Source organism: Strongylocentrotus purpuratus, unplaced genomic scaffold (genome assembly GCF_000002235.5).
Source record: "Strongylocentrotus purpuratus isolate Spur 01 unplaced genomic scaffold, Spur_5.0 spur5_scaffold_11, whole genome shotgun sequence".
NCBI classification, from domain to species: Eukaryota; Metazoa; Echinodermata; class Echinoidea; order Camarodonta; family Strongylocentrotidae; genus Strongylocentrotus; species Strongylocentrotus purpuratus.
Window position 1 is genome coordinate 3,200,158 of NW_022145596.1, and position 14,258 is coordinate 3,214,415.

The 14,258-nt window shown below is 38.2% G+C and overlaps 1 protein-coding gene across 1 annotated transcript; it reads left to right on the forward strand.

Moving 5' to 3' along the window:
* The first annotated feature begins 3,198 nt into the window (after positions 1 to 3,198).
* Positions 3,199 to 12,036, forward strand: LOC100891875 (leucine-rich melanocyte differentiation-associated protein). Its single transcript, XM_003731686.3, has 4 exons — positions 3,199 to 3,451; positions 7,694 to 7,954; positions 8,627 to 8,753; positions 9,355 to 12,036. Exons 1-4 carry the CDS (start codon positions 3,309 to 3,311, stop codon positions 9,472 to 9,474), a joined length of 651 nt encoding a protein of 216 aa, XP_003731734.2. The 5' UTR covers positions 3,199 to 3,308; the 3' UTR covers positions 9,475 to 12,036.
* The last annotated feature ends 2,222 nt before the right edge of the window (positions 12,037 to 14,258 follow it).

Sequence of the window (14,258 nt, forward strand, 5' to 3'; positions counted from 1 at the left end):
TACGCCAGTGCCCCCCCCCCCCCCGATTTACACCTTGTTGACGAGAAAATTACAACTGATATCCCTTACCTTTCTTCATTCTCTTTTTGCTCTTTCCCTTTCCCTTCCCTTCTCTCTCTTTTAAGTTTGCCTGGGGGGGGGGGGGGGCAAGGTCATTTTGGCCCCACTCCGCTCCACACATTGTTGACTGATCTCCCCTTCTTTTCTCCCTTTTCTTTTCTTCTTCCTCTTTTTTGTTCCCTTTTAGCTCTCCTCTTTTCCTTTTCCTTCCTTCTCTTTTTTTTTAACGCGGGGACGGGGGGGGGGGGGGGGAGGCAAGGGCCTTTTGCCTCCACCCCCCCCCCCCGATCGGGAAAATTGCAATTGATATCCCCCTTCTTTTCTTTTCTTCTTCCTCTTTTTTCCTTCCCTTTATCTCATTTTTTCCTTTTTTTCTTTCCCTTTCCTTCCTTCTCTTTTATTTTTTGATTGGGGGAGGGGGCAGCAGCCTGGGAGGCAATTCCTTTTGCCCCCCCCCGATCTCCTTCTTCCCTCTTTTCTTTTCTTCTTCCTCTTTTTTCCCTTTTTCTCCTCTTTCCCTTTTCCTTCTTTTCCTTTTCTTTCTCTCCTTTTTTTCGGGGGGGGGGGCAAGGCCCGCTCGCCCCCCCCCCCTGGATCCGCGCCTCTCTACATGTACTAAATGTACATTTGTCTATTATATAAATCAGACTAATTAAACGAGCGTGCTCGCTAAATTCAATTCGACAACTAATGATCATTATTTTCTCACAAAAAGACATTTTCAAACCTTTTGGTTTTGAAGGAAGTTCTAAATTATTATTATCATTCAAATTACGTTGGAATTTAACCTCGTCATTATTTTTGGCCTGCACATAGGACATAATACCGTTTTAACTTCAATAAACTGTATTGTAGTTGGATGGTGAAAAATTAATATTCCAGTTTATCCATAGTCAATGTACATGACCGTAGGGTGGTGAAAAGTTAGCGTAGGGTGGTGAAGAGTTAATATTCCAGGTTATCCATAGTCAATGTACATGACCGTAGGGTGGTGAAAAGTTACCGTAGGGTGGTGAAGAGTTAATATTCCAGTTTATCCATAGACAATGTACATAACGGAAGGGTGGTGAAAAGTTAGCGTAGGGTGGTGAAGAGTTAATATTCCAGTTTATCCATAGACAATGCACATGGCGGTAGGGTGGTGAAAAGTTAGCGTAGGGTGGTGAAGAGTTAATATTACCATTTATCCATAGACAATGTACATGACGCTAGGGTGGTGAAAAGTTAGCGTAGGGTGGTGAAAAATTAAATATTCCAGTTTATCCATAGACACTGTACATGGCGCTAGGGTGGTGAAAAGTTAGCGTAGGGTGGTGAAGAGTTAATTCCAGCTTATCCATAGACAATGTGCATGGCGCTAGGGTGGAGAAAAGTTAGCGTAGGGTGGTGAAGAGTTAATATTCCAGCTTATCCATAGACAATGCACATGACGATAGGGTGGTGAAAAGTTAGCGTAGGGTGGTGAAGAATAAATATTCCAGTTTATCCATAGACACTGTACATGGCGCTAGGGTGGTGAAAAGTTAGCGTAGGGTGGTGAAGAGTTATTATTCCAGCTTATCCATAGATAATGTACATGACGCTAGGGTGGTGAAAAGTTAGCGTAGGGTGGTGAAGAGTTAATATTACCATTTATCCATAGACAATGTACATGACGCTAGGGTGGTGAAAAGTTAGCGTAGGGTGGTGAAGAGTTATTATTCCAGCTTATCCATAGATAATGTACATGACGCTAGGGTGGTGAACGTTAGCGTAGGGTGGTGAAGAGTTAATATTCCAGCTTATCCATAGACAATGTACATGACGCTAGGGTGGTGAAAAGTTGAGATCGTGAAAAATTATATCCATAGAAAATATGTACATGACGGTGACATAATGGTGAATAGTTTATGTGATTTGGTATTTAAAGAGTCAATGCCCCTTTTCCCAGAGAAGGCATATTTATTTATTTATTTATTTATGCATGCATGCATGCATGTTCACAATTTCACAATTCATTGAAGTTAACATCGCATGAAAAATGAATATAAAATAATATAACAAATCATTTCAATTTTACAATCCATTTGAATTGACTTCACATGAAAAAGAATATAACAATGATTTATCATACACACGTTGCAACTAATATACAGTTTGAAGAAAGAACACACAAAGGTGATGAAACATAAGCAAATAGAGCTTGAATCGTGTACCACCTTTCAAATATATAACATAGACTATGACAAATAACATTCATGCATGACTTATAATTATGGTGCGGGGATATATTGCAATTCTATTGTAGCTGAAATTTCATCTACTGTACACCTACAGTGAATAGATCTGATTTTTATTAGTATTCAATATAGGTAACTGAAATAGCATTGTCCCCCCCCCCGTGTTGTACATTATCCTCCTTCCCCTATTTCTTTACTTTACCATTATCTTTATTCTGTTTTCTTTTTTAGTCTACCATATTTTGTAAATTAGTGGTAGATCTGATATTTATTTATAGTCTGTATAGGTAACTAGATTAGTATTAGTCCCCCTCCCCCTGTAATATAACCTACTTCTTTAAAAAAAATGTTGTTTCTGTAAAGGTGATCTGTGTTTTAACAAGCTGTGCTTTTTTAACAGACCACCTCTTTTTCCACATTTGTTAAAGTCTTTATAACTGTTTCATTGTTAATGTTTTTATGCTAGTTTACGATGAACTTGTTACTACTGTTACTGAATGAAATGTTTTTTTTATGCAAGTGGAAAGAAATAAACAAATCTTGAATCTTGAATCTTGAATTCAAAAGAAGATAATAACTTTTTAATTTCTAACATACATGAGGTGAGGTCTTAGTATAATTCTTTGATTTGCCCCTAAGTACTGCGCCTACCCCCCCCCCCCCCCCCCTCCATCATCTACTCTTATTATCCGACCACCATGCCTATTTTAATTGGTAGCCAGCCATCGTTGCACTGATCATGCCTGACGGATACAATACACAAAGAATATATTGCGTGTGTATAGTATAGCGGTTGTATGTGTAAAATGCGATCCTTACACTTATCAAATTGGCAATGTTTACACATTGGATGGGCTACCTTCATCTCCGATTAGGTGTGTGAAGAAAAGCTTCACCCATATATAACTGTCGGTTCGGTTAGACTAATAACCGTAGTCCAGTGTCGTGTGTATTTCCAATGGCTAATGTCGGATAATTATCAACGGATATGGATATGCGTGAAATTGTAACCGAATCACACAGCAGACAATGGCGAAACAAAAAGTGACAAATGGTGAGGATCCACATCGCCTCAACTTGGCTTATCAAGACATGGAAGAGCTTCCAGAAAACATCATTCAGCATTATTCTAAAACTACATTTGTCTTAGATCTGAGCTTCAATAAATTTTCGTATCCTTTTGTGAAGTTTCAAGAAAAAACAATTTTTCAAACTTGTTTTGATACCCGGCCCAGGCCATTGCATTGGGATTTGTGTGTCTGGACAGTTGATTTAAAAGTTACAGCAATTTGAAGAAGTTTACAAGCAATATTGCATTAATCCTTTAAGACTTTATATGTTGGAAAACATGCTTCAAAAATGGATACGGAAGTACACTAGCGCCGGATAACTATCCATGATGGTTAATGCTATTTGATTAATACTTTTCAATTTGACAAAGTGAATGCAAAAGAGAAGGCTTTATCATAAGTTCAAAACACTGAAAATGAAATTGTTTAGAGGTCTATATCAGGTTTGTTAGTATTAAGTCATGTCCAGACATCCAACCACCCCCCCCCCCCTCCCCCACCACCACCAGTGAGTGTTTTTTCCTTGACATAAGGATACCGCAATGTGATAGTTTATCAATACATAATTTTTTTGTTTATTGTGACGAGGAATTTTAGGCAAAATACCTTTTCTCAGCAAGTTTTTATTCTAGAGTCTCATAAATACTTGTTATAGACCTATAATTGATTTGATATTGAAAATATAATTTGGAAGAAGTAGAGAGAAAATAATAATGCACATAGGTATGATGGTATCCTAAGAAAAGACTATGGATCGACTATCACTATGGGGAAATTCCACGGTAACGGAAGGACACTCAGACAAGATTTTTGAACTTCAGGTTCATACTAAAAGAAATGTTTTATTAGTATGTATTAAACTATGGGGAACAAAATGTGTTTCAGTCAAGTGGAAAGCTTCATCAACTTCACAAAGTTTGGATAAACACTAATTAACTGGAAAAACCATGTCCATTTTTATGTCCTTCCGTTACCGAGATAATTAATATGCACATTCTTAAACTACTTAACTATAATGACAATTTTTTTGGGGAGAATTAAAGGCACTTATATAGGTATTATATCTGTACTGTTTCACATCTTATACTAATAAAACAGTTCTTTTAGTATGAACCTGAAGTTCAAAAATCTTGTCTGAGTGTCCTTCCGTTACCGTGGAATTGCCCTATGGACAAGAAGGCGAGTTGGCTCAGTCGGTAAAGCGTCTGCCTGTTGAACCAAAGATCCCGGGTTCGACTCCCATCAAGGCGGATGACTGAAGTCTGCGTTGTGTGTTAACGTGCCCCTTCCCTTGTTCATAGACGCAGGTTATGTCAAGTGGAAAACACTCTGTCCCTCGGATAGGACGTTAAATGGAGGCCCTGTGTACAGGAGAGTCACCACCCTTGCACGTTAAGAACCCATTGCACTATTCGTATAAGAGAAGGGGGAAACCCCGGTGTAATGGTCCACCTGCACACCCCAATCAGGCCGAGTATACGCAGAGCTGCCAAGTCTCCCGGATCCTGCGGGAGACTCCCGGATTTTGACCCAATATCCCGTTTTCCCGACCCCATGCAAAAATCTCCCGGATTTCCAGATTTTAAGTTGTATTATTTTCATAAACGACTGTTTCACAAGACTAGCATGTTGAGTTCGTACGTACGTATACAAACACACGGCAATTCTGTAATATGAATTTTCCTGTTATCCAGTCGTCGAATATAAATTTACCGTGATATCGTACTTTATTTAACAGCGTAATAAATGAGAGTTACGCCGAACGACTGGCGGGCTAATCTAACAAACCATTGGGAACATGTGATAATGTGAGTGGTGTTTGTGTGATAGCAATTCGCCTGCTTGCTCTGCCGGGCGGCTTCCTCGCCGGCCCCCGTAGCGTCCCGGTACGTTGGTGCCGGTTTCCGATCGGTCGCGTCAGAGCAGCCAGAAGTTGCACTGATACAACAAGCAGACTTTGTCTGCTGCGATCGGCCCAAAAAACTGCACATTTCAACATCAGTTTTTGGATTGATTTGGGGACTTTTGCGATGTGATTTTTAAGTGGATTATCATTTGATACCAACATGGCAGTGTTACTGCAGAGTGGATTTTGAAGCCGACTTTTTTTTTCTGATCTCCTTTGCCGTTGGGAACGCATCGATATAACTTGCATCTTCCGAAGGCGTAAGTCAACTTTGTCCAAAACAAGGCTGTATTTTGCTCTCTGTTTGAGTATTAAAATATCATCCAGGACAATGTCGAAGTCGAAATATTATCAGAAATATAAAGATGACTACCACTTGGAATGGCCTTGTGTTGGGAAATCTACGAAAGGCGAATACTACGCATTTTGTACAGTTTGCGGCGCAGATATCTCCATCAAGAGTGGGGGAAGAAATGATGTATTTCGCCACATCACATCTGACAAACACAAGCAAACCGCGAAAGCAAGGGGCAATACAAAAGGAATACAGAGCTTTTTCAGGTTAGTATGAACAGTTCTTAGATTTGTAAAATCGAGAAATAGTCTACCCCTCTATACCATAGACCTGAGTTCATTTCGTCAGTAGTTGGGGACCTCATTAATCTCCCTAAAACTTAGACTTACTCATAAAGCCAACAGTGATTGTTGAATGTTCTGATGTCAAGAAAGTGCAGTATGGTAAGAGAGATTGCCAGAAGTCAGATAAAGATCTAATGATTGGAAAAGATGCCAAGGAATACCTGGAGAGTACAACAAGCCCAGAAGATGATTCTCCCCTTCGTCTTACAGATGCTGATTTGACATACTTCTACTTGTCGGTGAGGAAGTATTATGAATCAGCATGTGACTATGCCTTGAAAACCTGGCCACTAGATGTTAAGTTCCTTAAGGAGGCTGAAGTGATTGATGTCAGTTCCAGAAGAGATGTGTCATTTTCATCTGTGCAATACTTTGTTGAAAAGTACCCTTGCATTTTGAACAGACAATCAGAGAATGGAGACCTGGACAAGCTTGAGCTGGAATTTGCACAATACCAGGTTGAAGACTTTTCAGGGGAACCAGAGATCCTGAACAAAAACTTGAGAATAGACCAGAAATGGTCTGCAATTTCAAAGATGGAGGATGGCAATGGCTCAAAGAAATACACACTTCTGAGCAAAGTGATGAAATCTTTGCTTGTGATACCACATTCCAATGCTTCATGTGAAAGAGTTTTTAGCATTGTTAGGAAGAACAAAACTGATTTCAGGGGATCAATGAATTTGAAAACACTTCAAGCACTCCTAACAGAGAAAATTGCCAACACAGATGTCCCATGCTACCAAAGGGAGTATAGCAAGGACCTCCTTAGCAAACTCAAGCAAGCAACCTACCAGTCACTTCAAGGAAAACCCTCAAGCACACCCCAGTCCTTGCCTTCCACAAGTACATCCCCCATTTCACAATAGAGGTAACAGGAGTTCATAGTCTGAAATATGATGTGAAGTTCATATGTTATCAATTGTATGCAAATAAAATGTGCCATATCAAAGCCTTCCATTTTGAGAAATCATTGAAAAAATGTGTTCTAAAAGGGTTTCAAAGAGGCTTAAAACCAAGAGCTTTTGGGGGCCTGCCCCCTGCCCCCCCCCCCCCCCCCACCAGGGGCACTAAAAGGCCATTCTTGGTTCCCGCCAACAATGAAGTCGTTCGATGCTGCTCTCTCAGAAATCTCCCTGATTACCCAAATCAAATGTTGGCAGCTCTGTATACGGCATCTGCAAGAATCTTCAGTATTGAAGGAGGCAGATTATCTTGAAGAAGAAGAAGAAGAACATTCTTATCTCTTTTATTTATATGTTATGTTTAACGATTTGTGATTTAATGTTTATATTCAGCTTTTTAAAATTTCTGTATAATTTGTATTATCACTTCTTTACATTTGCATTTCGCATCCCAGAATATATGTACCGAACTTGTCTATATTTTTCTCAAAATGATAGTGAAACTAATCGTACATTTCGCGGCCCATGGAATAGCAACAAACTGACTTGTGATGGCGCTTTACAGCAATTAAAAAGATATGACGGGTTCTGAGCAGTGACAACTCATTGTCGCGGAAGTTGTCGCTCATCTTGGCAAAGACGGCTTCGTGAAACACTTAGCTGACAAGTTGCGTGACAGTGTCGAGATGTCGTTGATCTTGTAGTTATGATGGTTTCGAGAAACGGCCCCCTGGTGTTAATCAGCAGTAGCAGGTCATTAACTTATAATGCTTTTTTTTTTACAGATGACCCCTATGCATCTTTAATAGCAGATAGTTTGTTAGATAATCTGTCGAAACTGGTTGTTCAACTTTTTGTATACCTTTCCTTAATTCAGTATTAAATTTCAAACAGAGAGCTACGAACGCTAGAGGGCTTTGACAATATTCACACCCTAATCTTGGACAACAATGAGATCAAGTCACATGCCAAGTTTCCTCCAATGCCTTGCTTACACACGTTGTGGGTCAACCGTAATAACATCACCAACTTGACAACATTCATCGAGACCTTGGCTCAGCACTTTCCCAAACTCAAGTTCCTGAGCATGATGAACAACCCTGCTGCTCCTAGCTACTTCAATGGAGGCACCTTTCAGCAGTTTCAAGACTATAGGTAGGCTTTGAGTTTGAGCAACCAAACTGTTTTCTTCCCCTCGCTAACCAGTCTTCTTTTGACGCCTTCAATTAAGTTTATGAACCCTACATGTAGATTGATGTAGATTCTTCCCAGGGTTATGAAAATGTCTTTGTAAAAACAATGCATTCACAATTTTGTCCAGAGAGACTTTTTTTTTGCTGAAAGTTTGAAGGCATGCCATTTAATATAAGCCCCCCCCCCCCCCCCAAGCAATCTATCAAATCCTTTGCCTTCTATAGTGTAATAGTTTGTCAGTTAAGTGTCCCCATTAAGGCCCATATAGGCCCAATAATTAGCACTTTAAGAAGATCATATTTCAAGAGAGCTGTGAAAGTGAAAGTATGAAAGCTTAAAAAGAATATGTTGGCCAGGATTGAAACAAAATTTGTTATGGATATTAAATTGGGGATTTCCCAATGAGTTCAAAATACTGGAAGTTATTGTTATCAATCAGTTGCCATTCTATTTTGGCAGAATCAGGTAAAACAAAAAATGACCATGTCAGGTAATTTGACTACCGGTATTGTGAAGATAAAAAAATCATTTAATTAATCTTAGTTCGATAGAAGTCATTTTGATAAAATTGATTAACTTTGGGTATTGTTTGACTGGAGAGCATTATTGACATGTCAGAGATTTCTTTTCCAGGCAGTATGTGATCAGCCAGCTTCCGATGCTAGAGACATTAGATGATCAACCAGTCACTTGGGATGAGAGACAAGAAGCAGAACGGATATACAAACAGATGTTCACCACCAAGCAGAGATCTAAAAAGGTGAATTAAGACTGTCTCTGTGGTTATTTGACTCAATCTAGCCTGTTTGATAAACTAACGTCAGAGAGAGACATTTCCACACAAGTGTAAAGAGTATAAACAACTTTAATAATAGCCTTGCTCTTGTAAAATAAAAACAATGGTCAAGAGGGTGTCTACATGTATACATACACAACTATTACATACCTGGGTAAGCAATAATTTGCACAGTACAAGAGTGCCACGCCCGAATGGGTGCCTTGACGCAAACATGATAGTATGGGTAACTTGATGTAGACGTGTCTGTTAGACTACAGTTAGCGAAAGATAGATGTATATATGAAAAGAATAAATGATACAGGCGTAGATTACAATTTTTGTACATTGCTGTTTTGAAATATTTTCTTGCCGAATCAAGATAATGCCATTCTTGTCATCTTCTTTATCAGAATGTTTGATGAATTTGCAAATTGTAGTTTATGAGGATTGTTACCTTTGTGAAATACCGGGTGTGTTCACACAAAACCATAAAAAGCATAAACAGACATCACATTCCAGTCAGGGATTTTTGTAATGGCTTTGATATAACTGTTGTATGTATGCTTTTCTCTCTTGTGGCCAGAAACCATCCACTAAAAAGTCCAAGTCAAGACGGCATTCCTCAGGTCAGGAGAGCATGGAGGAGACTAGTGGTGCAATAGACTCTTTGCCTGATCTACCTGATCTCATTGGAGACACATGATGCAAGCTACCGCCATCCTCTAAGCATGCATCTATGCAAATGAGCAGATGAAATAACTCTTACCTAGTGACAAAAGGATGCAGGGGATGAATGATCTCCAAGGAAACTGCAAAATTCTTGTTCTGTCTTCTCCAAGTCCTAACTCAAGACGCGGTCTTCAAAATTACAATGTACACATCTCTACATAAGATTATGTATTTTTACTATACCTAGGAGCATTTGCAATATGTGTATTTGCAACTCGTAAGTAATGGCATCACAGGTTTTTTACATGCTATCACCTTGCAACTTTTCAAAATATGATAGCCATTGCTTTTGCTATGTCAGACATGTTCCAGCATTGCCTGGAGAGAAATATTGTGAGGTGGAAATGGTGTGAAAACCTGTGTTGCTATTTGCAACTCATCATGACACAACTCCGCTAATTTTCAAACCATACATGTAGGTTAGATTCCTGCATGCTACTGCTTTAATTGGACAGATACAGTTGCATGTAGATAACAGTTTGAATGTAGTTGTGAGCTTGTTTGCTTACTGTGTAAGCATTTATTCTTGACAAATTTATCCCAATTCTGTGTCTTAAAGTATTGCTAAAAATCGTAAATTGAAATTATTATATATTTTATAATGAAGTACAGATAATTTGTTTTTGTTAATTTATCTTCATGTACCCGGTGATTTGGGTTATTCACAATATCTTTTAACATTCCATATGAAATATCATTACACAACTGGTAATCTACATTCAGAACTTCTTGATAGGTTGCATAGCCCTTTGAAGATAAACAATAGAAAATAGAAGAAAAAAGTTAGAAACAGGCACTAGAACTATGTCTAAACTTTTATGTATAGGTATCTGCTTTAAGTCTATCTGTACTAGTTTGGCCAGGAGGGATTAGAATTATTAGACCTCCCTGCATGGTCACTGACAGGTGGTTATCACATCAACTTAGCTCTCAGTAGAACAGTTGGGCTTTAAAGTAGGGCCTTTAAAGCTATGAGATTATTAAAAAGTGTAAGTTGTTGTTGTTGTTTGTTTTTGTTTTTTGTTTTTTTTGGGGGAGGGGATTGTTGGTGGTAGAAAAGCATTAATTAATTTCCTGTATCGATGTGACTCACTATTGTGCATAACTACCAGAATGTAATCATTCATTGACTAGATTGAGGCTATAGCTTATATTTATGATTTGTTCATTTTGTTGTATTTATAACCATGGCTTGTTGTATGTTACATAACATCTCTTCTATGTTTATCTCTCTATAGTCTACTGAATTGTGCTTTGACAAGTTATCATTTTTAAAAAAATCTTTGACAAAAATTTGTTGCTGAAAATTTGTTCAGTCAATCTGTATTGAAAATATGAAAACTTTTAGTATTACTTACATCTTTGTACAATTATCATCAGTACTTAATTTTTCAACAGTATTTGTAAATTTGCAAAACTAAGAACAACAATCTTGCCGGTCATTTGAGTCGTATTGAGCCTTCAACTGATCATATAAACAACTGAAGTATGATTCGCATGATGCAAATGATGCAGCTAGTTAAATAATTATAGTATTATACCATCTATCAGCTTCATATGATAGGTGCCTATACAGCCTCAATGAGAGCTGATAGATTGTATACAACAAAACTCTTGGCTCCTTACTGGAAGCAAAGAGGAGCCATTTGAGACTGCTTTATTCCATTATTGATAGCAAATAAATTCCAAGGTCAGTGGCTTGAATTTACTTTAGCGCACCAATACCTCTAAACCTGTAAATGTGCAGTGCTCTACGCATGTATTAATACACCACAGTATAATTGCATTAACCTCTACAAGTACTGCTGTGCATTGTAAACTTAAAAGTTGAATGATAGTACTGGAAACTATTACATGCTTTTTCATGAAAAAAAATGAAATGTGGGATAGTCTTTGTGACAGTTCGACCCATCATTTGATTGAGAATCTAGGTGTGAGTTGTATATTCATGTATCTATCTTTTATCTACAATTATGCTTCCTTGCATAGTATACAAGATATTCTTCTATACATATTCTTCAAGGTACTCTTTGTGTCACATGTGATGAATAATGTTGTCAAAATGTTTTGTTCTTTTTGTACTTTTCCTGCTGTACCGAGATAGAATATGTTTTATTCCCCTTTAAAAAAAAAAAAAATCTAATATACTGCCAGCAGATAGATAATGCATGTATTTTGTGCTTGATATGAACCTACAATGTGCAATGCAATTTTCTATTAAAATGGCAGGCTGATGTTCAGATACAATAACAGTGATACTAATTTTACTGAATGAAATTATAATGCCTTTTAATCTATTGAATATTATAGAGGTGGTTTCAGTTTTTCTCTTTTTTTGTGAAAATTGCATTATTGATATTGTATTTTATACATTTGTAAGAACCAAACTGCAAGAATTCATCATCATATATGTGTATTAAATCATCATCATCTTTATATATGTGTATTGAACACTTCTAACATTTAAAGAACTTGTAATATATTGGTCAATTTTATAAGAAAAGAAAATGGCATTAAATGTTTATTCATATACCTCGACACAAAATGTGATGCTTCCATTTTATTGCATCCTGGGTTTGAAACGAAGTAAGAAGCCACACACACACACACACACAAAAGAAATACATTTTGAAACTGTCTAACTTTTAGAAAGTGTAGAAAAAAAAATTAGTTTTCATTTTGAATCCTCTATGTAAACTCATGGCAGGACCAACAATCCCCACCCCCCTCTGAAAAGAAGAAGAAGAAAATAAATAATAGGAAAAAAAGCAAATGAAAAATTGTTTCTTTTATATACTAATTCATAAATCGTAGCTACAACAGTACACTGGACTGGAAAATTACCCTTTTAATTTGAAAAACATTTTTATATTGAAACCAGGGCCCAGTTACATGATAATGCCTAAAAAAAAATGTAGAGCTGAAATAAGTTATTAAAACTGGAGGTCTAATCTGATGCCTAGTGATATTTTTAATGAAGTTCCACAGTATTACAGACATTGCGTTATCATACATATTCATACATTTTGCTTCTCAGTCCTATTACAGTAAGAGTTCTTCTGTAGCAGGTGCGGATCTATGATTTTCCAATGGGGGGGGGGGGGGGGGGCGGAAATCTGAAAATCGCGCAGACCGTTATTTCAACTCGACATACCAATACTGACAAGGTCATATCAGAAGCACCCTATTTACCGGTAGGTACCTACAAGTAGGCGCGGATCCAGGGGGGGGGGGCGAGCGGGCACGGGTCTTGCCCCCCCCCCCCCCTCGCAAAAACAAAAACAAAAGAAAGAGAGAGACTGAGAGAGAGAGAAGGAAAAGAAGGGAAAGTAAGAAGAGGAACAAAAAAAGAAGGAGATCGGGGGGGGGGGTCGAAAGGGCCCTTACCTCCCAGCTGTTATTCCCCCCCCCCCCCATCAAAAATAAGAGAGAAAGGAGGAAAGGGAAAGAAAAAGGAAAAGGGGAGATAAAGGGAAGGGAAAAGAGGAAGAAGAAAAGAAAAGAAGGGAGATATCAGTTGCAGATTTTCCCGCCAACAAGTTGTAATTCGGAGGGGGTGGGCCAAAAGGCCCTTGCCTCCCCCACCCCCCCCCCCTCCAAAGGGGGGGGGGAAGGAAAGAGAAAGAGGAGGGCTGAAAGGGGGTGTCGTAGCTAGTCGAGTGGTTTAAGGCGCTTGACTGGAGATGCGAAGGTCGAGGGTTCGACAGAACCTTAATTTACCCTGTAGAATGAAACAGAAATTAACTTTACTGTGCATTTATTGTTCCATAATCAATGCAGAGAAAGAGTTCACCAATGTTGTTGTAGTATAAGAAAATGTATACATGGACTGAAGTTACTGTTGTACAATACAAATTAAATTTTGGCTTTCCTGGTTAAGCTATAAAGCATGATGCTGAAGGTTTCAATGGGTACCTAAAACCCTGATCAGGGAGAGGGATTAATGTCTGACTTTAAAGCATCTAATATTCGAAAGCACCTGTTATGTTGCCAAGAGGGACGACAAAGAAATGACTTCAGTAGATTTGCATGATAATGTCCCAGAATGTTTCCCTTTTATCCTGAGTGTAAAACATTGTCAATGCTTTGTTGCAGGCTTGGAGCTTTTCTTCGTCAGTTTGAGACGGCTACGAATTTGCCAGAGGTAGCGGGGACAATGATTACTTCCAACATGACAAAGCCGTTTTTTCAGAGAGCTGGCGATGCACAAGGAATGTAAGAATAGAACTCCAAGTTAATGGTGAAGATGACAAGTTAATCCATTGAGTTTAATATAGTTCAGTGGTCATGTTCAATGGGAGCGTCTCTGATCATTATCTGGTATAAATACCAACAACCTTCACTGATTATGCAGACTTGTCTCACGGACTTCAGTAAGTCAGCACCATCTTCCTTTTCTCTCTCATATTTGTGGTTATACTTTCACTATGTTTTATGTCTAACAATATTATGGTTTGATATGTACAGTAGATATGCTCTCGGTTATATTTTCCATTTCCGTTTCATTAGAAATAATGTGATTTTTAATGTTTGGGTGTGTAATTTCTAGCTAAATTGGTATATTGGCTGTTGTTGGTGTCATAGATTTTCTTCCGTCAAAAGTTGCCTTTGTAGAAATCGTTTTCATGTCCATTGTGTTTTTAAGATTATTTAACGCGGTGTATATCACATGCCGGGGCTATCTAACTCTGGTTTAAACTCTGAATTTTGGTTTTGATTCATAAAATAAGTAGACTTACATCGAAAGGGTGCGTTGCG